At 27.9% G+C, this 24,034-nt stretch overlaps 3 protein-coding genes across 3 annotated transcripts; all 3 read left to right on the forward strand.

Moving 5' to 3' along the window:
• Positions 1–16,632: 16,632 nt before the first annotated feature.
• LOC136083108 (zinc finger MYM-type protein 5-like) lies at positions 16,633–17,239 on the forward strand. The gene is made up of 2 exons (XM_065802517.1): positions 16,633–16,723; positions 16,905–17,239. The coding sequence occupies exons 1-2, from the start codon at positions 16,633–16,635 to the stop codon at positions 17,237–17,239; spliced, it is 426 nt and encodes a 141-aa protein (XP_065658589.1).
• Positions 17,240–17,606: 367 nt separating this feature from the next.
• Positions 17,607–18,140, forward strand: LOC136083109 (zinc finger MYM-type protein 1-like). Its single transcript, XM_065802518.1, has one exon. The coding sequence runs from the start codon at positions 17,607–17,609 to the stop codon at positions 18,138–18,140; it is 534 nt and encodes a 177-aa protein (XP_065658590.1).
• Positions 18,141–18,451: 311 nt separating this feature from the next.
• Positions 18,452–18,985, forward strand: LOC136083110 (uncharacterized). The gene has a single exon (XM_065802519.1). The coding sequence runs from the start codon at positions 18,452–18,454 to the stop codon at positions 18,983–18,985; it is 534 nt and encodes a 177-aa protein (XP_065658591.1).
• Positions 18,986–24,034: the final 5,049 nt, after the last annotated feature.

Genomic DNA, 24,034 nt, shown 5'->3' on the forward strand with positions numbered 1-24,034 from the left:
ATTAATATCGATTGTTATAGCCTTTCAAAAAAAGTTAGATTTTATCACGGTTGACGAAATTATCCGTTGCCATGGTCGTCTTAGTAACTCTCCAATACTTTAATACAAAATTTTTAATATATTCACCAAAAAAGTTTTCTATTACAAATTTGATATTGCATTATCATTTTTTTGGTAAATTTTTATAATGGTGTCAAAAAAACATTATTTGAACTGAGGTCTCAATTTTGGTTATCTAAATTCAATTTATTGGTCGCTTTGGCGACCCCTTCAATTCATTAGTGAAAACGGCTCAAATTTTTCTGCGAAATAAAAAGTTTTGTAAGTTAGCGATGTATTTTGTTGCAGTTTCAATATTCCTGCAACTCCCTGGTGGGGAGGAATCTTCAAACGATTAGCACGATTTACTAAATCAACTCTCAATAAAATCTAGATAAAGCACTTACTTATGATGTGGTGCTGCCAGGGACGTGGTAGGCCACTAACGAGTATATATAAAATGTCTGGAGATGAACCACTTACTCCAAATTATCTATTGTATGGAAGAAAAATTCGCCTTGAAGTCGTGAATTCTAAAAATTTGATGCTTGAAAATGATGAAGAAAGAGGAGTTAATAAACAAAAATCGGTTTTTAGATTATTTTTGGAACGTTTGTAGATCAATGTAGTTTGTTATCAATGATGAGATATTTTCGAAGAATAACTTTCTTAATAGTCTCGCGCAAAAGTTTCTTTAACGATTTTATGTTGTTTTAGAAGCATAATATTTTTCCACTTTGCACATAGCTGTGATAAAAGTCAAAAAAGTGATTATCTTAAAAAAAAAACATTCAGATACTTGTATAGCATATCTCATGGCCTTTCTAAAATTGATATTTCTTTTTTTATATAACTCAAAAACTGTTTTTACATTTACAAATTAAAGAGGGGTTTTTTTCAAATTGCCAAAACAACTAAAAATTCAATAAAAAAATATGTTCAACTATAATTCTTCGCAAATTTAAAATTAATTTTTTTCGTTGCGCTTTTTTTAGTAAATTTTGAAATATATTTATAGCTTATTATTACCTCAATATTTTGTTGTTATTTTCTTGCAATAACAACAAACTATGAATGCAAATTACCTTTTTTATTTCTATTATTTAAAATAATGTGTGAAAAATCTTTATTACAATTACCAGAGAGGTATATATATAACCTAAAACTTTTTGGAACACAATCGAACACATTTATAAGTATATACAACAAATGATTAACATGTTTATTATGAGGGAAAATTAGTTTTGGCTGCTACTTCTTGAAATTTGAGCACAGTCAAGCTCTAAAGCTGAATACATTTTGTACTACCCCCGAAAATCTCTAAGATCAAATACAGTTTGTTGCTATTAAAAATTAGATACCCATAGCAACTAAATATAAAAGTTAACACTTTCACAGGAAGCGCAACCTCATTTTGATACTCTTGCTAAATTCGGCAAATACAGCACTAATATTAAATTAGTTATTAATTTTGTCTCAAAGTTGACTATTATGACCAACTGTGCATGCTAAAAAGTAAATAGTATTCTAATCGGACCCCCTTTTCTTTTACAGCACCTTTCAATGTACCTACTAAAGTAATATAATAGTATAAAACATATCCTTTTTAAACTAATTACTTTTAAACTATGTTAGTATTTTTAAGCTTTTTATATATAGTGTTGAGATCAAAACTAAAATTAATTATTATGTTAACTAAAAAATCCGCAACTAAAACTTTTGTCGAATATCTTTTTAATTAACCTAAAAGTAGTTACTATTTAATTAACTAAATCATTAGTCTAATTAAATTTAGTGATTAACTTTTTAATCTAACTAAAAAAATTTTAAGACTTTATTCTTATTTTTTTATTTTATTTTTTTCCATCTCCCCAATGCCTAGAAGGCCACTACAGACGAGGAGGCTACTTAATTGTGGTTATAACCCTCTCTCAACTCTGTATGTCCGAAACCCGAACCCTGAAGAACAAAGCCGCTGCGCGGAGAAACAAATTGGAGGCGGTACTACCAGGTACGTGGTGGGGATTGAACTCGAAACCTATTGCTTATGAAGCGAGCGCTCTACCACTACACCGTACGTACGCACCGCACTTCCGCACACTGCACTACCGCACTTCTATGTTATAATTAAAAAAACATTTAATGTTTTTTTATTTATAACTTTGAAATATTTTTGGTCGACTAATTTTAGTTGAACTAAAAAGTTAATCGAGTAAGTTACAAAATAAATTAGGCTGAATAAGACACGAAAAAACTTGGTAATATGCAAATAATACTTTAACCATTGACGTTAACAGATAAATATAAATACAATCAAGAATTTAATAACGTTTTTTGTTTTGTTTCTACGCCAATTTAATAAACATTTATGATATTTTAATTTGATATACGACGATTTTGTTAAAAGTTGCTTAAAAAGTTATTTTGATTGTTTATATAAGAAAATGATTTCGAAATTAAAAATATACAAATGAGCAAAATGTACTTTAAATATACTTTAAAAATTGTTAAATAATTATGATGATTTTAAATGATCTAAAACAATTTTTTATTGTTTAAATTATATTTTATATATATTCTTTATTCAATATGATTTTTATTAGAAAAAAATTATTACAAAGTTTTTATAAATCTTATATTAGGACTGCATCCTTTGGCAATTTTGGAGATAAGATAATTTACGTAATTATGTAACATACACATAGAGTGAACATAATAAATAATGACATTAAGTTGGATTTTTTATTCAAAGTAAAGGTCAAAATGACGACATTAACTTGTGCTTTAATAATTCTTTTCATTGTTTCGCAATGTTTCAGAATTATCGATTCAAATCATTTACGAGCTAAAAGACAAAACCCTGAAAGAACAGGATCTGGTCCAACATGCACAGTTATTTCCGAAACACTATACTTTATGTTTTTAGGTCAAGTTGTGTCTATAACAATATATCAAGAAGTTTGTTAAAATCGATAGAAACTCTTAACTTAATTTTACATAAACTTTTATTTGATTTTTGATTGGATGAATAAAATTAACAGAAAAATTATAAATGGATTTTTAATTGATGACAAAATTTATCCTTAATTCATACATTTTTGCTTTATGTATTATTTTATCATTGTTCATATTTTATCATTGTTTGCTGATAGAAAAAGTTAATGGAATCCGATTAACAGAATAAATACTTGTATTTTTTTTATTTATTTGCTGTATTTTATCTTAACACGAGGGAATTTAACTTTAGGAGTGCACAGTAGACAAGCGCTCTAGCGGGCCAAAAAAGTGCAATAAAGTCTCGTTTGAAAAAATAACCCAGTACTATTATTATGCATACCATCAATAACTGATTTTTAGGGTTTTGCTGATTCTTATAATTTACAATACACGTTATTTGCATCATCAATGCATTAACTAATGCTTTGATAAAAAAAAAGAAAAAGTGTATTTTCAAATTTTTTTTCGTTTCTTTTTCATTTTTTTATTTTTTAATTTCATTCATTTCATTTCTTTATAAAGAAATAAAAGTTGTTGCTATCAATTTTTTTACTGACATTTTATCAGCATTGGCAGAAAAAAAAATTTCGCTTTTTGTTTCTGAATCAAAAGACTCATGTAAACAACAGAATTTAAAAAAGTTGAAGCACGTGAGAATAGACTTCATCTTATTAATAAGATATAGACTTATATTGTCACGATTGTTTCACTATCACCTTAATGATTATTTCGGGTTGTGAGATATTAAAAAAAAATCACAATTATTTCTCTTACATCACAATAAAATAAAAAATAAAAACTGTATTATTATTTTTATTGTTTGTATTGTATTGAAAAAATGGCAATTTAATAAATTGAAATAAATTGAAAAAACGATTAAGAAAACGACTGTCAAATTATCATGATATAATTTTATAGTCTATTCGCGCGTAAGAAAAAAAGTTAAAAGTTAAGTTCTTTTTTAATAAAAATAAGCAGAAAGAGATAATTCATGTATTTTGAAAGCAATTTAATTTAAAGTAATAATAATAGATTAAAATTATTTAAATATAAAAAAATATTCTCAAAAAAAAAAAAAAAATTTGCGTTAGATTACTTTCCTCCTCCTCTCTCTCTCTTTCCCTCTCTCTCTCTCTCTCTCTCTCTCTCTCTCTCTCTCTCTCTCTCTCTCTCTCTCTCTCTCTCTCTCTACGGCCATGGATGTGCCTGATCACCAGATTTTTATTCAATTAAGAACATATGTAGCTTGGCTGGTCAGAATATTTTTCAAAGCACTTGGCAGTCCATTCCAAAAGAATTACTATAAAACTGATGAGGTTGACGTTTGAACGTGTTACTAAGAAAAGTACAGGTTATTTTAAAAATTAGTTACGAAACTTTAATGGATCTATAAATATTTATCAAGTTGTTATATTAGTTTATTTTAACTAAATGTATTTTAAACGTATATTTCTAATTTCTTACTAACATTATTCACCTTTATTCTTTTAATGTGTAAACTAAAAAATTAATTACTAAATGTTAAAAAAAATTTATTTCTGACGACTTTCTGTTACAAATCCTAAAATAAAACACCTTTTTTTGTTTTGTTTTGTTTTATGTGCATCTATATTTTTGTCCAGCACTGTATTTCTCGGTTATTAAGGTTCTCGAAGAAATCTTAATGTCTTGGGCACGGTGGAAAAGCTTCAAATGGGGAAGCTACTTCTTTCTTCATTATTGCTATTGCATATATGCTTGTTTTCTGAAGCCAGAGCTCTCACCACTGTGCTATTACTGTTCAAATTTAATGTAAGTCTATATTTTGTATGTAAATTTTTTAAAAAATTCTGGGCAAGTCTTTTAGAGTCCCTTTTACGTAGGCTGCCTGCCCTGGTCTTAACTATCACATGGTACAAAGATTTATGATAATGCAATTATAAAATGGTGGCAACTGTAGCTATAAAAACCATGTCACCTATTTCTACAGACATCAGTGGAACCTTTTATTGACAAATAAAAATCAAATTTTTTAAGCAGTTTGTATTTACCTTTTTTATCAATGAAATATATCTATACTGAGTATTACAAAGAGTTTTGTCACTAGTTTACACCCTCACTTTGTTTACAACATCTAATCATTTTTAAATTTTTAACACCCTCTAAAGAGCCAACTAAAAAACTAAAGATAAAACTAAAAAAGATAATCTTATGATCTTATTTACTTTTAAAGCATTCTTATTTAAAAGTTTCATATTAATTCCAGCATTTTTCATTTTAATTAATTTTATTAATATTAACTTTATATAGATATTTTTATACGAGTTATGCTTTATTTAATATTAGTTATATTCTTTGTTTATTTCATATTTGATTTCAAAGCTAGTTGAAAACAAAATTTAAATAACATATTTAAAAAATAATAACATTTAAAAACAATAGTCTTTTTGCATAAAACAAAACACCTGCTAGGTTAAAAATGTTCAAAAGATATATATATTACTCTTTCATCGATCGCTACATAAGCTATCATAATATTGCTTGGGCAAGTATTTACTTTCCAACATTAAAAAGTACATATTTATAAAACAAAAACAAGTTAGTAGAGTTTAATGTAATGCGCATTAATGCACCCACATCAAGCCGTTACTCCAAGAAATTAAAGTTTTTAATATATAATAGTTAAAAATGTTCCAAAACTTATTGTTCATGTTTAAATATGGATATGATATGTTTATAATTTCTTTAATATTCAGTTTTAAAATATTGATCAAAAATACTAAACAAGGTACTCACAACTATAACTTACCTCAGTCAACTTAAAAAAACAGATTACTCAATTTCATCGAGAGGACCTCGTCTATGTAACATAGTTCTTAATGAAATAACATGAAATTTATAGCCTTAATAAGTTATTTTAAAAGTATAGTTAAACAGTATTTTTTTGACGTAACGACGTAATTTCTAACAGAAAATAATAATGATAATAGTAATCTTCTTAAATTTCTTACTTTAATTATTTTTTTATTTTATTGTTGCAATCTTCTCGTAGTTATTTATTAACTTGCTTTATTTAATGATTACTTGTGAAAAATGTTTATAATGACGAAATAAATAATAATGCATTATTTTTAACTGCATATTTTTGCTATTTTTCATTAATATTTATAATATTATTATTTTTTTTAATATTAGTTAAATTTTAAATTAGCAGGAATTTACGTTTCCCATTTCCTTCCTAAACTAGTTTAGCCAAAGATTAAAAATATTAGCATGTTACATAAAAGATGTATTTTGTTTAAATTTTCGTAGAAGTTTATTTTCATACTTGTCAAAATTATTTAGAAACTAATTTAAAAAATTAAGAATAATCTTTATTTTTATTAAACTTATTATATTATGTTATTTATTATTCTATTATACTCATTATATCATGTTATTTATTACTTAATAAACTCATTATATCATGTTTAAAACATGATAAAATAAAACTTGAAAACATGATAAAATAATATTTGCTTCATATATAAAACATTTTAAAATTTTCATTTATTTTTTAATTCAATTTAGTATGTACATATAAACTAAATTTATCAATGTTATATAAACATACGTATATTATTAAACATAAGTATAAGTAAACATACATTACACATAAATATTTATTTATTTAGAAGTTGTAAAATGGTTATATCTACTCGTGTATTTATTTCATTACTACTATTTGTGACGCCAAGTTTCACTTTAAGTCTTTTTGAAGTGATAAAGAATATAATAACAAAATTAACAGAAAGTACAGGATCTGGTCCAACGCGCACAGTTGTTTCAAAAACAATATACTTAATATTTTTTGATCAAGTTTTATCTACAACTATTTATTATGAAGTTTGTTTGAAGTGGTAAAAAATAAAACTTTAGTTTCTGCACTCTAAAAATATTTGTGCTTAGTTTTTTGATTATATTTATATAATGAAAATAAGAAAATGGTGCAATAACAGATACAATGAAGGATAAAATATTAGTAATTTGTTTTCATTTGTTATTTTTTTATTTATTATTTGTTTAGCCTAATTATTTATTTGGCAATCCTAACATCAGCTTTATTTTAGTTGTGTAAACTTTTACATCCATAGCAGTACTTAGTGAAGGTATTTCACTAAAATATGCACTGAATTAATTTTAAATTATCAGTATTTAATTCTATCCTGTTTTGGAAGTTTAAATGTTCAAAGCTTTGTATTAAAAGGGCTTAAAAAAAATAGGGTGACTTTGGCCCCTACATGGGGATAACTTGGTATGAGCTAAAGTCACCATGTTTAGTAAAAAAAAACTGTTATCAAATAATTTTAATAATTTTTTGAAAGTATTAAGGTAGTTTATGTGTTGTAATGGTAAAAACTGAGATTTTGTATTACTAGTACAATGCAAAATCTGTATAAATGTATTATACTATTAAACTTTATAAAGTTTATATTATGCGATTAAATCAATATAACTGTGAAAGTATTTTAGAAAATTTGAACAAAACCATAAAAGCATGTTATATGTACCTTAAAACAGGTAATTTATAACGTATTTTCTTAAATCAATGAAGTTAAAATTTTCTAAAGCTAATTTCAAAAAAAGAAATATTTATAAGTTGTTAAATATTAATAATGAATTTAATACTGTTGCCGTTACTCATTTGTGCGTGTTTAACGCGGAATTCATGGCAGCCATTACACCCGAGTCAATAACGAGAAAGAGTTGCAGAATTTATTTTAATAAGGAAATGTTATATCAAGTGTTATATCAAGTTTTACAGTTATACTTTTACATGAAAATTGCATTTGGGGTAATAACTCCTTATTTTGATTTATAACATCTATTAGCCATTTTATAAAGTTGTATATTTTTTGCTTGAAAAATAACGTTAAAAACTTTAAGAATAGTGTGCTGATGTGGTTGTAACTACTTCAGTACACTATACCATGTGAGCTATAGCTTGCTGTGCTTTCGATAGACATTGCAGAGGGTTCAATTCCTTTCACTTGCCCTTTTTATTTTTTAATTCTTTTCAAATTTTTCAAAATACAAAATAAAACAAGCAAGTAGTATTCTATGTAATGCGCATTAATACACCCACACCAAGTCGTTACTCCAAGAAATTAAAGCTCTTAATATATAATAGTTAAATATGCTCCAAAACTTGTTTGTTTTGTCATGTTTAAATATCGTAAACGTTTTTAAAGTTCAATAGATTTTGTATTATATAGATATAACTCTGAGCACATGGCACAAATTGTTTTTATTTATAATAATCCACCTATTAAAACAAAACTTAAAACATTTAAAAGAAGCTTTAAAGAATTTGATTCCAATTCTTTTAAACAAGAAATTTCTGATAATAACTGAGAACTTCTCATAAAAGAAGTGGATAACATAAATGAATTTATAAACTTTTTTCATAGAATATTTGAAAAAGTATTAGATCGATATGCTCCCTACAAAGAATTAACAAAAAAAAATGAAACTTCAATTTAAACCTTGGATAACTTCTGGACTTCCTAAATCTATTTCTAATAAAAACAGACTTTGTAAAAGATTTACTAGATCAAAAAATGTAAATGCAATCTATTATTTACAAAGTTTAAGTTATTTAGAAATAAAGTTAGCAATATTTTTAAGATATTCTAAAAAATTATAATACGCAATTTTTTTTTGAATAACAACAATAATGAAAAGAATACATGGAAAGGAATTAAGGAAATTATTAATATCAAACCTTCTACTAATATTAAGTCTTTTAGTTTTAAAATCAATGAAAATAGTATTTCAGATCATTACAGTGTTGCCAATATACTTAATAACTATTTGTCGACTAATCAAGACAAACTATCTAAAAAAATTGTTCCTTCTAAAAACGAAGGTTTCAACTAAAATACATACTATTTTGTTGTTGGATAAAATAAATTGCGAAAATTAAGTTGTTGCTCAAGATTTTAGAGAATTATTCTAAAAACTCTTTCTCTTGATTTTTGTTTGTTTTTTTATCGATAAGATTAATTTCTAAAAACAGGTATAGAAACATCACCATCAAAATTTATTTAAAAAATCACTTTTATAAAGATTGCTTCAATTCGCTTCACTTCTTTTCCAGCAACAATCTTTTGTTGCTTTTGTACAGTTAAAACCTGTCTCATCCACATTCCAAAAATCTGTTGCGGTAAAGCTGTATTTTGTTAGTACCGAATTCAGATTGTCGAAAAATAAACTCACATTATATCTGTTGAAGCAGGTAGCACGACTCAGTTATGTAGCTTGGAGCGTTCTTATTGCAAGTTCTGGTTTTCTTTTTAGAAACGAAGAAAGCCATTCTGCACCAACACGCTCGTTCTTTTTCCATGAAAGAGGAATTTTGCATTTAATTTCTTTCGCGTAATTGTAAACAAACTTTTGCACTTCTGCAGGGGTGAAGCCATAGTATACGCATGAAGCCTCTAATATGTACCTCGTAAGCGCATTCTCTTCTTCCATAGTAAAAATATTTCTGTTGTTGTAGTACCCCACAGTTAAACTGGTCGGGGTGTATGGCATTGCTTTGACTTTGATGCAGTATTGTCTGAGTGTCACATGAAATATGCCATAGTCTGCTGCAACTCCTTGGCATTTTTCTCCGTAATCAACTACTCTTTTGACAGCAGCAAGCATCGTATCGCTTGATGTCTTACCTTTTGCTGGTGTCTTTTGTTTATAATAACGCATTCAAAAATAACTTATTAATGCCGACATCTCCTTCACTACTGCAGTTTTACAAAATTTCTATTAGGCGTGACCGCAAATAATTTTCAAGAAAAATTAGAATCGTATATTGAAAAAACTATTTAAATTTAAACAACAAAGCTTTTTGAAAAACTAAGTAAAAGAACTTTCAAAATGTTTATTATATATAATTAAAAAACTCTTTCTCTTCATTTTTATTTGTTTTTTTATCGATAAGATTAATTTCCAAAAAAGTATAGAAGTACTCAAGAAATAAAGAAGCGTAAATTATTAAAAAATTAATTAATGTGTTAATCAGTGTACAATGCTAAAATTTTATTTTAGTGACAATTTTTATTTGGTATATGTTGTCTCTTTTTCAAAAATATGCAATATACATCTAGAAAAAGAAAAAAAACTGTAATACCTGTTAAACAACCATAATTAAAGGAGATTTTAAAACATGCTATGTACATCTAATAAAAAAGCAGAAATCCTGGTAAATCCTAGTAATCCTGCAAAAACTGCCATAAAAAAACAAAAGCATACTTAAAGGAAACATTCTTAAAGGAGATATATTTAAATGAGACATACTTAAAGGAGGATTTTTACACAAAATCTTAGTAAAACTAAAAATTCTAAAACAACAAAAAAATCTTTTAAAAAATTACCATCAACAAAATAGATAAAAAGTGTCGGCATTAAAATAAGTTATTACCAGTTGATAAATAGACTTGATGTGTTGTATGTGAAAATTGGATAAATTCCTTTCCAATGAACTTGAGAGAACGGTTTTGAAATTTTTAGATAAGTTTTTTTTTTTTTATTGTTTTATAAGATTGAGTTTAAAAATATACTAAATAAAAGATACAAGATCGATTAACTTTAGTGGCGAGATCAATAAAAAAATTTTGATCATTTTTCAAAGTTTTAAACATAGAACAATGTAAAACCTTAAGTTTTCAAACTTGCGTTTTTACTTTGAGCTAGGATGGAAAATCGGCTAGCGACAAGCTAGCGATATTTGTAACAATAAAGACAGTGGTTCAGCCAAAAGGACCGCCAACCAAATAATCAAGCAACTAGCTAGCGACAATTTATAACGATAAAGATATTTTTCGCAAAAGGCCTTCAAGAAGAACAGCCGCGTTTTTATCTGCATAAAAATTTATAAAAAAAAACAAAACTTTTCGTTCCTTAAACATAACAAGTTGTAAACAAATGGCAGTTACTATTGTTTTAAAAATTGGCATGTAGAAATTCAAAACATGTTAAAGAAAATGTTGTTGGACTATAGAAAAGAAACGGATGCAATGCTGAGACAACAGGAAAAAATATTTGTCAAAATTTTAAATTCAAATACGAAAATTATCAATGAGCGGCTTAATAAAATTGAACGTTTATAAAGAAAATGCAAACTAATCCAAAATATTAGTAAAAGATATTGAAGATAGTTTCAAGTAACTTAAGCACTTGAAGATAGGGCTGTTTCAAGTAACTTAAGCACTTGAAGATAGGGCTGTTTCAAGTAACTTAAGCACTTGAAGATAGAGCTGTTTCAAGTAACTTAAGCACTTGAAGATAGGACTGTTTTAAGTAACTTAAGCACTTGAAGATAGGGCTGTTTCAAGTAACTTAAGCACTTGAAGATTGGGCTGTTTCAAGTAACTTAAGCACTTGAAGATAGAGCTGTTTCAAGTAACTTAAGTACTTGAAGATAGGGCTGTTTCAAATAACTTAAGCACTTGAAGATAGGGCTGTTTCAAGTAACTTAAGCACTTGAAGATAGAGCTGTTTCAAGTAACTTAAGCACTTGAAGATAGGACTGTTTCAAGTAACTTAAGCACTTGAAGATAGAGCTGTTTCAAGTAACTTAAGCACTTGAAGATTGGGCTGTTTCAAGTAACTTAAGCACTTGAAGATAGAGCTGTTTCAAGTAACTTAAGTACTTGAAGATAGGGCTGTTTCAAGTAACTTAAGCACTTGAAGATAGGGCTGTTTCAAGTAACTTAAGCACTTGAAGATAGGGCTGTTTCAAGTAACTTAAGCACTTGAAGATAGGGCTGTTTCAAGTAACTTAAGCACTTAAATTATTGTTTAAACAAATCAAGTACTTAAGTAAATTTTTATTACTTAAGTAAAATTAAGTAATTTTTTTTTCCGAATTAAATCAACAGAAAATTTATGTTTTATAAAAATTTGCATAAAAGTTGTCCGATTTTCAATTTTGAACCCTAAAGTTAAATTACTATAACTTTTAGTTTAAATTTTAATTATTTCTTCGTTTTGTTTTACCATATTTTCCAAAAAAAGAATATAGTTTAGACTATCCAAAAAAACATAAGTTATAAATTAAAAGATATTTTAGGAGGGGATATGTGGCTCACCACTAGAAAAAAGTGGTGGCTCACCATTAAAAAAAGTAGCGGTTCACCACTAGAAAAAAAAAATCCCCAAATTTCATAATTTCAAATTAAAAAGTGTGTAAGAGTATAACATAAGAAAATTAAAAACAACATAAGTGTCATTTTACAACAATTTATTCCTAAAATTGCAAAAATATGTCAAAAAGGTTGCAAAATCACTCAATTTTGAACAAAATTTTGAAAAACGATAATTAGGAAACAATTAGAAATTAGAGCTTCATATTTGGCAAACAGTTTAATGCACATAAAATGAAGGGCCTGAACCAAAATCACTGCTATATTCTTAATAAAAGTTGAAATTTTTGATTTTTTTGCCAAAAATATCAAATTATGGAGGGTTGGCTAATAAAAGAAAATAGTAAAATATAAATAACTAATTAACTACTTTGTTTTTAGCATATATTTTTGTTTTTAGCATATATTTTGCTTCATGCCCTCCATCATTATATGTAGAACATGCCCTGAAAATTTGAAGCAAACACTTAAGTCATTCAAAAGTTATGACATTTCAAAAATTAAAAATTGCACAAAAAAAGTGAATGCAGAAAAACAACAATAAACATTTTATAACTAAAAAAAAATATCAAAAACTTCCAGATAAGTATGGTTTAAAAGTTTCCAGTTGTTGTTCTTCATCTTGCCAACCCTTATTAATGGCTTTTAAATGTATCCTTTTCCTTTTTTTTTCAAAAGAGTCTTTTTTATTCATACTGGTAACGCGTTTTTGATCCCTATAAAATGAGGACACTGTGGATTTTACACCACTTTCAAGGTTGAGGTGACTCATTACTCTCAGAGCACCACCAGTTTCCTCATTAAAATACAATACAACTGAGTTCACTTCCAACTCAAATGAAGCTTTGTGAATAAAAATGTTTTTGGGCATCTTGACCATATAATACTATTAAGATCGTCAATAAAATTCTGTGTTTGAACATGAGTGCATTTTTTCAAAAGGTTGTCATCACTCAATTCTTTAAACTCTTTCTTGATGATATGATATATCCATACTGGCAAATTAACTTTAGGTTTGCAAATGCTGTGACCTGAAGAGTTTTCTTTCATGCTGGCACTAACTGAAACACGCTCAACATTTTTATCTTCTTTTAGGGTAGGTTTTTGGTCCACTGATTGCCATGAAATGCTCTTTTTCTTTTAAAACTTTTTTTGTTGTTGCTTCCCATTATATATAATATTCTAATATTTTAAAATATATAATATAAAACTGATAATTTATACTAAATAATTAAAAAATATATAATGCTTTTAAATTACAACAATAAATTATCAGAAGATAGTATCTGATGAATCATATAAAAATAACAACTTCCATACACTGTTATATTCTAAACTTTTGTCAAACCATGCTGGCCTTCTAAAATAATGCGTGACTAACCAAGTTTGACAAAAAAAATTAAATTTAGGTAAAGAGAGAGGGCAATTATAAACATAAGCTTGTGTTGCTAGAGGCCGTTCCTATGAAAAGTTGTCTGATAAGGTCTATATAAAGTGAAATTGATAAATAAAATTAAATAAATAAATTGAGCTTGAAAAGGATCTTACTTCCGCTACAGCATGGGGCTCACAGTGGCTGGTGAACTTTAATTCAGATAAAACTCAATTTTTTTCAGCCAATCGTTATCGCAATAATTTAGATCTTATTATATTTATGAACGGTGATGTACTCGATGAGTCACCTACTCTTCATCTTCTAGGCCTAACTCTTACTTCCAATCTTTCTTGGAAACCATATATCAAATCAGTTGCATTATTAGCATCTGCTAAGGTTGCATCTCTTTATCAAGCTCGTCACTTTCTTACTTCGGATTCTATTCTCTATCTCTATAAATCTCAAATCCGGCCTTGTATGGAATACTGTTGCCATATCTGGGGCGGTTCTTCTAATAATGCCCTTTTTCTTTTAGACAAGGTGAAAAAACGCATTGTAAACATAGTTAGACCTGCTCTTGCAGCCAACCTCCAACCATTATTACATCGTCGTAATATTGCTTCTCTTTCTCTTTTCTATAAATACTATAATGGGCACTGCTCTAAAGAGCTAGCATCTCTTGTGCCATCTACTGAAATTCATTCTTGTGTTACTCGTCATTCAATTAAGTGTCATCCTTTTTCTGTGACTGTTCCTAAGTGCTCCAAAAGTGCTTATTCGTCTAGTTTTTTTCCTCGAACATCAGATTTTTGGAATTCGCTTCCTTCATCTTGCTTTCCTGATTTATATAATTTGCAATCTTTTAAGTCTTCCGTCAATCGTTATCTTGCTCTACAATCTTCATCTTTTCTCTTTCAGTAACTTCCGACTTTAATTAGTGGCTGCTTGCAGCCTTGTTGGAAGCGAAGATGTATAAAAAAAAAAAAAAAACCTCAAAAAAATACTCAAGAAATATCAAAACAGACTCTAGAAACGTTTACAGCTATGTTGAATTAAAATAAAACAAAAGTAGTCTCAAAAACCAACTTTTGATAAAAATTTAGTTTTTTTTAGTGGTGAACCACCTTTCTTATGATCTTAAAGTCTTTCTTATGATCTTAAAGATCCTAAAGCTGAATGTAAAGCCTACAGTTGAATGTAAAGCCTCCTATGTTGAAACTAAAGAATCTTTACAAAAAAAGAATAAGACTGAAGAAATTCACTATTTCTTTTTCAAAACTCCAATTTAATAAAAAACAAAGGCTTAATTAAATGTTTTCGATTGCATAGAAAAAGAAATGGCTGAATTTGAAGGATTAAATGACCGTCCAAAAATGCTTAAAAAATTGCATTGTACTTTAAAGTTTTTATCAGAACCATTAATTGTTACAGAAAGATGCTTTAGTGCTCTAGACTTTTTTTTATTACAAATTTGAGAACATCTTTGAGTGATAAATTAATAGAAATTTTATGTTTTCAGTTCTATCGTGAAAGTTTAGCTAGGTTACGATTTGCTATACCTATATAGTACTATATAACACAAAAATGTAATATTAAATTTTTCACTATTTGGAAAATAGTTAAAATTACTTAAAATTACTTAAGTTACTTAAGTAATTTGAAAAAATTTACATGAAATTAGATAAGTAATTTTTTTCCATTACTTGAACACCCTCATTGAAAATATAAAATTAATTCTTTACCCTTCTGCATTTTTTCCTTTAAATACAAATAAATCATATATATATATATATATATATATATATATATATATATATATATATATATATATATTGGGCCGGCGCGAGTAGGTGTCACGTGGGGAGGGGTACTATTACAGCTTTTGCCGACTGAAATAAATAAATAAGGTTCTCGTTTATTAGAGTTTGCCAACTGTCTTATTGACAGTTGCCGACTGACTTGTCAAAAATGATCGAATTTGCCGACTAAATGAACGAATAAATCATTGAAGTGGAGTGGGAGGGGGGGAGTGGCACACTCTTTCCCAGGGCTGCCGCGTACGGTTGTTCATATTGTGCCCCGCACAAGGGCGCCGACTGAAAAAGGCGCCGTCAGGCGCTTCTTTTACTCGGCGCCATCTCACCAAATAAAAAAAAAATTAAAACTAAATATAAAAAAATTAAATGATATAAAATAAAAAGTGACCTATACGGATTTATTAAAGAGATACTGGAGACGTGGGCGCAACGTATACCTTATTCTACTACGCTAAAAAAGCGCGCTCGTGACTTCGTGCGATGCGATTGGTGTAGATCGCTCAATTTCGTTCGACAAAGACGTCACCACGACGCGTGGTATTTCACATATACACACATATGCTCATGTGCGACGTTTGCGTAAAATGTAACATATATGTTCATTTATGATGTTTACGTCTTGCCAAAACCACCACCCCAGGAAAAAAAGTTCTATAGAATTTCTATAAACTTTTGAAACATATGGCCTATAGAAACTCTATAGAATTCTATAGAACTTCTATAGAATCTCTATTAATTTCTATAGAAATTTCTATAGAACTTTTTTTTCTATAGAAAAAAAAGTTTTATAGCAATTTCTATAGAAATTAATTAACATTCTATAGAAATTCTATAGGCCATATGTTTCAAAAGTTTATAGGAATTCTATAGAAACTCTATAGAACTTTTTGTCCTGGGACTGCATTTGTCTTCAGTGTAAAACATTTGCTTTATTTATTGATTTTCATCAGGCATTCATTATAAAATTTTAACGTAAGTATAATTTACAATATTAAATTATTGTTAAAAAAGAATAAACGCGTGAAATTTTTCTCTTAAATAAGAAATATTGTTAAATATTTGACAATTATAAAAAACGAATGTTTTCTGATTTATGAAACCCAATAATGGATTTTCTATTATACTTGAGAACAATAAATTTTTTTACCAGTGCTTTAAATTCGTATATAGAATTTTTTATGGCACAAAATATAAATGAATTTAAAATATTAATGTATAATAAATTTTAACTTAAAATCCTTAGATGTCTGGAATCGGAAAAAAATCAAAACTATCAGGCGCGCAAAATAAGAAAAATCGACTTAAGCGAGAAGAGGCTCGACAAATGCTATCAGGTTCTTTAGATTAATTCACTATTAAAACTATTAATCCTACTACGACTGCAGCGGAAGAAAATCAAATCCTGAATCTCGAAACACAAAGTTCTTCTGGTGTATCCACAAATTCTACAATAGAAAACGAATCGAAAGAAAGTAATAAAATACGATTCCAAAAAAGTTGATTTTAACTTTAAAGTTATTAATCTTATTAAGACTGCAGCGGAAGAAAATCAAGACCTAAATCCCGAAACACCAAGTTCTTCTTCTGGTGTCTCCATAAACCAAGAAATTAATAAAATCGATTTCGGTTCCGAAAAAATTGATTTTAACGATCCGGCTACTTGGCAAAAACAAATTAATGTAAAATTAAGAAATCGTTTAATGGAAAATGATCCTAAGCAATTAATTTTGAAAGACTTTCCAAAAAATAAGTCTGGACGTAAATTTTCTGATAATTATTATTATCGAACTTTATCAAACGGGGAAAAATTTGCAGGAGTTATTTGCTTTATTCGAAAACTCATAATTTAGTATTTTGTTACTTTTGTAAATTAATGTCTGACAATACTACACAACTTACTAGTGGTTGTAATGATTGGCAACACTTAAGCCACATATTAAAAGTTCACAAAACTAGTGTTGGGCACATAAAAAACAGTTCAAAATATAGCGAATTGAGAATGTCACTAAAAAAAATTGTACAATTGATGCAATGCAACAACGACTCAACGAAACCGAAAAAAAATATTGGCGATCGGTCGTGGAACGAATTATTCATATAATACAGTCTTTATCAAGACAATACTTGGCATTTAGAGGTTCATTTTAAAATCTTTTTCAAAACGACAATGGAAACTTTTTGAAATTAATAGAAACCATAGCTAAATTCGATCCAAAAATGTCTGAACATGTACATCGCGTTCAAACGTCTGAGAAAAAGAATATTAGTCATTATTTAGGTGATCAGATTCAAAACGAAATAATTAGCATTATAAGTGATGCTATTAAGAAAAATATTTTAGAAATGCTCCACTCTTCAAAATATTATTCAATTATTCTTGATACAACACCAGACATAAGCCATACTGAAAAGTTAACCATTGTCATAAGATTTGTTTATCACAATAAATCTAGAAATGTTGCAGAAATACGTGAGCATTTTTTAGGATTCCAAAATGTAACTGACACAACCGATGTAAGTTTATTCGAGTTCATTATTAACCATTTGAAATTAGTGAACATTAATATATCAGATTTACGCGGACAGTCGTACGATAACGGAGCCAATATGCGTGGGAGACATAATGGACTCCAACAAAAAATTCTTGAAATAAATTCACGAGCTTCTTTTGTTCCATGCGCTGCTCGTTCATTAAATTTAGTAGTGAACGATGCTGATAAAATTTCATTTGAGACGGTAAATTTTTTTTAGTGTGGTTCAAGAACTATATAATTATTTTTCAATCAGTGTGAAACGGGGGGATGTATTAAAAAAATACGTTAAAAACTTAACCCTAAAACCACTTTCTGCAACTAGATGGGAAAATCGGATAGAAGCCCTGAAACCTCTAAAAATGTATATGTCAGAAATTTATCAAGCTCTATTAGATATCACACACAAAAGACGTGGATTCTAGAGCTCAAGCAAATAATATAATTTCAAAAATTTGTTCTTTTAAATTTTTGTGTTCCGTCTCAATTTGGTATGATATATTGAATCTTGTCAATATTGTCAGCAAAATAATGCAAAAGCCAACATTCGATTTACAATTAGTAACAGAAAATCTTAATTCAATTTTGAACAACTTAAAAAGTCTTAGAACTGATGAGAAATTTGAAGAACTTATGACGTCTGCAATGGCTAAAGCTAGAGAACTTGATATTGAGCCTGATTTCCCTGAAACTCGAAAGCGAAAAAAAAGGGACTTATTCGAGTACGAAGCATCAGATGATACAGTGAACGACGCAAAACATGATTTTAAAATTAATTTCTACTTCGCGATTCTGGACACCAATATATCGTCAATTTCAGAACGATTTGAACAATTGCAAAAACACAACGAAGATTTTAAAATAATACACAACATCAACCGACTAAAACAATGGAATAATGAGGATTTATTGAAACACTGCAAAGATTTGCATATAAAATTAACCGAAGATGCAAACTTAAACGATGAAGATTTTGATGGTATAGCTCTAAACAAAGAATTAAAAACCATTCAATTTTTTATAAAACCTAACTTGTCTCCTCACGAGGTTTTAAATTACATTTAAAAAAATGCATTAAATGAGATCTTCCCGAATATAACTATTGTATTACGCATTTTTTTAACATTACTTGTGTCTGTTGCTTCTGGAGAAAGAAGTTTCTCCAAGTTAAAATTAATTAAAAACTATTTACGGTCTACCATGAAAGAAGAACGAATAACAAACTTATCCATAATATCTATAGAAAGCGATACTTTGGATTCCATAGATATTAACGATCTCATAAAGAACTTTGTAGCTGCTAAAGCTAGAAGAGTAAATATGTAAAAAGTATTTTGATTTTTGCCTCTTACACACGCGATGGCCCTGCTCCTTTCCCAGCCCCTCCCCCCTCTTCCCTCCCCCCTTCCTCCCCCCACACACACACACATTGCGCCGGCCTTATTATTATTATTTCTTAATTTATAATATTATTATGATATTATAAAATTAGGAATAGTGTTTTTATAGATATGTCCTTAAATAAAAACGAAGTTCTTAAAATAAGAACAAAAGTTCTTAAAATAAGAACAGAAATTCTTAACCTTGAATCTTCGGATTTTGCTGTGTACAGTGAGTAGATTTGCAAAATTACTGGCATTAAAAAAAAAAAATTTGTTGTGTTTATTCCTGTAAAATTTATACTATTTTTTCATTTTATTTTATAATAAAAAATTATAGGTTTTTGCAGTAATCTATAAAAATTTTGTTTACATAGAGTATATTAATATTTACATGATATACTTTACATAATATACTTACATTTACATAATATATTTTACATAATATACTTACATTTTGTTTATATACAGTATATTAATATTTACATAATATACTAATCCTTTCATAGAGTTTATGAAACATTTTGCAAAGCACGTAAGAGCTACTGAAAATAAAATTCTTTTGATTTTAGATCAGTTCAAGATTAAAACAAAGAATTTTTGCTAATAAAATGAAAAAGTAAATATGTTACCACCTCATACCTCATTTAAGTTGCAGATATATGTGATTTATATGACTGATGGAAGTGTGCATGATTCATTTAGAGTAGTAGTATTTAAATAGGGTTGTAGAATATATTTTATTATAAAAACAATTTATCTTCCTAATCTTTTTAATAACCTGGTTTGTTTACCTTAATTCTTAAAAACAATCTGTCTCATTTTGCCCCACATTATGAGAAAGTGAAGGTGTTCTCAATAAATGATCTCTAGAAACCTTACCAATGCAGTTCTGCAACTAATTTTTTTTTTGTATTATATTAAGATGTTAGAAGGCTTCAAAAAAAAATTTTGGTTTCCTTTTCAAATCTTGTTACATTTGGGCCGTATTAGATAAACTAGTGCTTATGTGTCTCATATTGCTCCTTATTACCCTTCATTATTATTTACTTATTTATATTTAAGTCGTATGCTAAATTATTATTATACTGTATTTTTATTTTTATTATATCACATTATTATCGTTATTATAATTATTATATTATGTAAATTATAGTGTTTATACACACTATAATTTACATAATATAATAATTATGATAACATAATATAATAATTATAATATTTATAATTTAAATAATATAATAATTGTAATACCACAGCTTTTTAACTAGCGATATCGACAGCCTATAGATTTATAGTAATGTTTTAGGAAGCTGAAAATCTACAATATGCAGCTATCAATATATATGATACACCAATTTATACATAGAAATTTAACTATACTAATCTAAACTAAGGATAAATATAGTAATCTAAATATAAAGATAGGTGGCTATAGCCACCTAGTAGTCATAGAAATTTTGTAATGTAGTAGCTTGCGACACAGCTACATATCAGTAAATGTATAGTAAACATATCAGTTATCGTAAAAAATTGTTAGCTGAATAGTCACGAAATTTTGTCATCTCAAGTTCGTTTGGAGTTTTAGTATTTTAATTTAATAATTTGGTTAAAACTGGATTATTGAATAAAAATACACAAATTCCAAACGAATTGCAAAGATACTTTAGCACTTGAAGGATCAACCAAATGTTGTTGACATTTGTGTCATAAAAACCCTTTTTTGGTTTTTGATATCTATGCGTGCTTTATACCGCCTTGTCAGTATATTTAACTCTGTAATAACCTTAAACACGGTATCAAACATCTTCTCAATGATTTTACCTACATTATGAACTGTATGGGACCTTTGATCGTTCGTCTTAAAATTGAAAGACTGCAGTCTTATCATCAAGCCTCTTTCATTCCTCTTAAAAATGATATACGTGTCAAGTTTGCAATTTTTCAAAATATAAAAACATTTTGAACAATTGCAACTCTTTATCGCCAGACAGGACAGTTGCTCAATCTAGTTTTTACCTATTTTGGGTCTTACCACATAGATAATGTCTAAGAGTTGATCTGGAAATTTTTTTTGTCTCAGAGACCTTTTTATCTGGCATACCAGCATGTATAGCCTTCAAAATCTTGTCGTTTTGCTTTATGTAGTAGTTACTGCGTGTGTAACCTTGCTTTGGTTTATATGTCTATATTGCAGCTGAAAAAAAAACTTAGACACCTTTATAAACTGATTCAATAAGTAGCCATATTAACCTAATTTTTAAATGGCCTATTTACTTCCCCTAATAAAGGTCTGATTGAAAATTTGGCCAAAATTATCCTCAAATGTTTGCCAAGCAATAGCTAGCGTTTAAAAAATCTGAAAAGACAAATTCAATTATATATGAAAACATTCAACAACAAGAGTAGTACTGTTTTAACTATTTTGTAACAAACATAAAAATGTAAGGTTAAAATTGGGCTGGAATATATATGTAGAGTAGGACACCGTATCTTTAAAACTTTTTTATAAAAAACTGGTAAAAATGCAAAAAAATCTACCATTTTACCCCATTGTGGTAATGATACCCATCTGACGGTATATCGTAGTAATATCAATTGTTACAAAGCTACATTATCTTGATAACGTCATAATAAAACCGCAACGTTATAAGATCATAAATGTATTAGATCCAATACTAAAAATTTTATTTTTAAGAACGTGAAAGACAAAATGAAACAGCAATGTGAGAATAAAAAATGAAACAGAGACAAAATGAAACAGCATGTGAGAATAAAAAAATCGCTTAAAAATTGCTAAAAAGCTAGCTATTCGCTAGGTCATTTCTCATTTTTAATGCAACGGTTAAGCACCCGAAGCGCAGTAATTAGCGCGCTTGCCTTAAACTAGAGATCCGGGGTTCAACTCCACCTTTGGGTAAGCTTAAAACATCGGTAAAGATGGAGGCGTGAACTTGCTTTCAAATGTTCTTCCGCAGTGCGGAATGACCGTAAGAATTTCTTGGAGCATCTAAAATTGAAATAAAATAAACAAAAAAAAACTTTCAGTTTTTATTTAAAGTTTAATTAAATGTAACAATTCTTGATTTGTGGCTTGTTACTGTAAAACACCAGCAGATATAAATACTTTTTTTGTACTTTTTTATTCCTTAAAGTATATCATTCTTGATATTCAATACTAGTCATGAATTAATGCAACATATCCAACAACTGAAACACAGTATATGGAGTGTTACTCTGTTGAGATACCTGGCATTTCAAGAGTCAAATAAGACAACAAAAATAAACTGTGGTTTAAAAAAGTACCGACAATAAGATCTGTCGTCGTAGGAGTTCATGACGTTAGAATATTAGGGTTTTATCTCCCCTTTGTCATGTGAAGAAAATTTAAAAAACTTTGTTGTATTCTTTTAAATTTTCAAAATAAAAACAAAATTATGTAACTTTCAAACGTTAGCAATCAATTGAACAAGTTTGATTTTTTAAACTTTTAATTTAGGTAAGTTACTTTGTTTAATTAAAAGTTTAAAAAATCAAATTTGTTTAATTGATTGCTAAGAACACACATAGTTTATTATTTATTATGTAATAAAGATATGTATCGTGACGTGAGAATTGTAAGGTTCTATCTCCCATTTAAAATCGCCCTTGTTGTGTACCCACTCTAACACCCCCGTGTAAAGTCGCCCTTGACCTTTTTCTCATATGGAGGTATTTGTTTTTCATTTATGTTTAATTCGCGCGCGTGTAAAATTTCAGGATAAGCATGGCAAGATTTATCTTAAATTTCATTAGTGACAAGATTAAGTAATTCATATGACTTTGATTTCATATGATTTTCAAAGCATTAAAGTTTAAAATATTTTCCACTAATATAATATAAAATCTCATTTATTTTTTTATTATAAAATTTTATTACTAATTATTATAAAAATGTGGTACTCTTGTGGTACTCTTGTCTTCAACTTTTTATTTTGTATTGAAATTTTGTTTGATTATAAAGAAATAATCCTTTTTCATAGGATGAACGTCAACAATTGCATTGGGCTTGCTCTGCTGGTCACCTTTCTATTGCTCAATATTTACTTAATGATTGCAACGTGCCTATAGATCAGCCTGATGATGTAATCTTTATTCCTTTTTTGATTTTTAATGTATGTGTATTTGGGTGTCCCATAAAACAACATTTTTGAAAATAATCTGCTCCCACCCCCTAAATGTGTTCTATCTAATACAAAAACACTAGGTTTAAAATTTTTTTAGGGATCACTCAAGACCCTAGATTATTTAATGGTCCCTAATATTTTCCACAAAAAAATTTTTCAAAATTATGTCAACCTGGTAATCAAATAAAGCAAAATTATATAAAAATTTCAAAACTAATATTTATTTTGAAGAAATTTTAACTTATTTATCAAAATTATCATAAAAAAAACAAAAAGTACATTTTTTTATTTTTTGTTAGAAGACGTAATTTTTTATGCAATAAAAGTAAAAATAACAATTTTTTTTGAAATGAATACTATTTTTGAAATTTTTATATAATTTCGCTTTATTTGTGTACCAAGTTGACATATTAATGAAAAACTTTATTTTTGAAAATATTAGGAACCCATTAAATATTTGAGGGTCTTGACGAACCCCTTAAAATATTTTTTATTCAAAAAAATCTTAAACCTAGTATTTTTGTATAAGATAGAACACATTTAGGGGTTGGGAGCAGATTATTTTCAAA

This window comes from Hydra vulgaris, chromosome 08 (assembly GCF_038396675.1).
Source record: "Hydra vulgaris chromosome 08, alternate assembly HydraT2T_AEP".
In the NCBI taxonomy this organism is placed as follows: Eukaryota; Metazoa; Cnidaria; class Hydrozoa; order Anthoathecata; family Hydridae; genus Hydra; species Hydra vulgaris.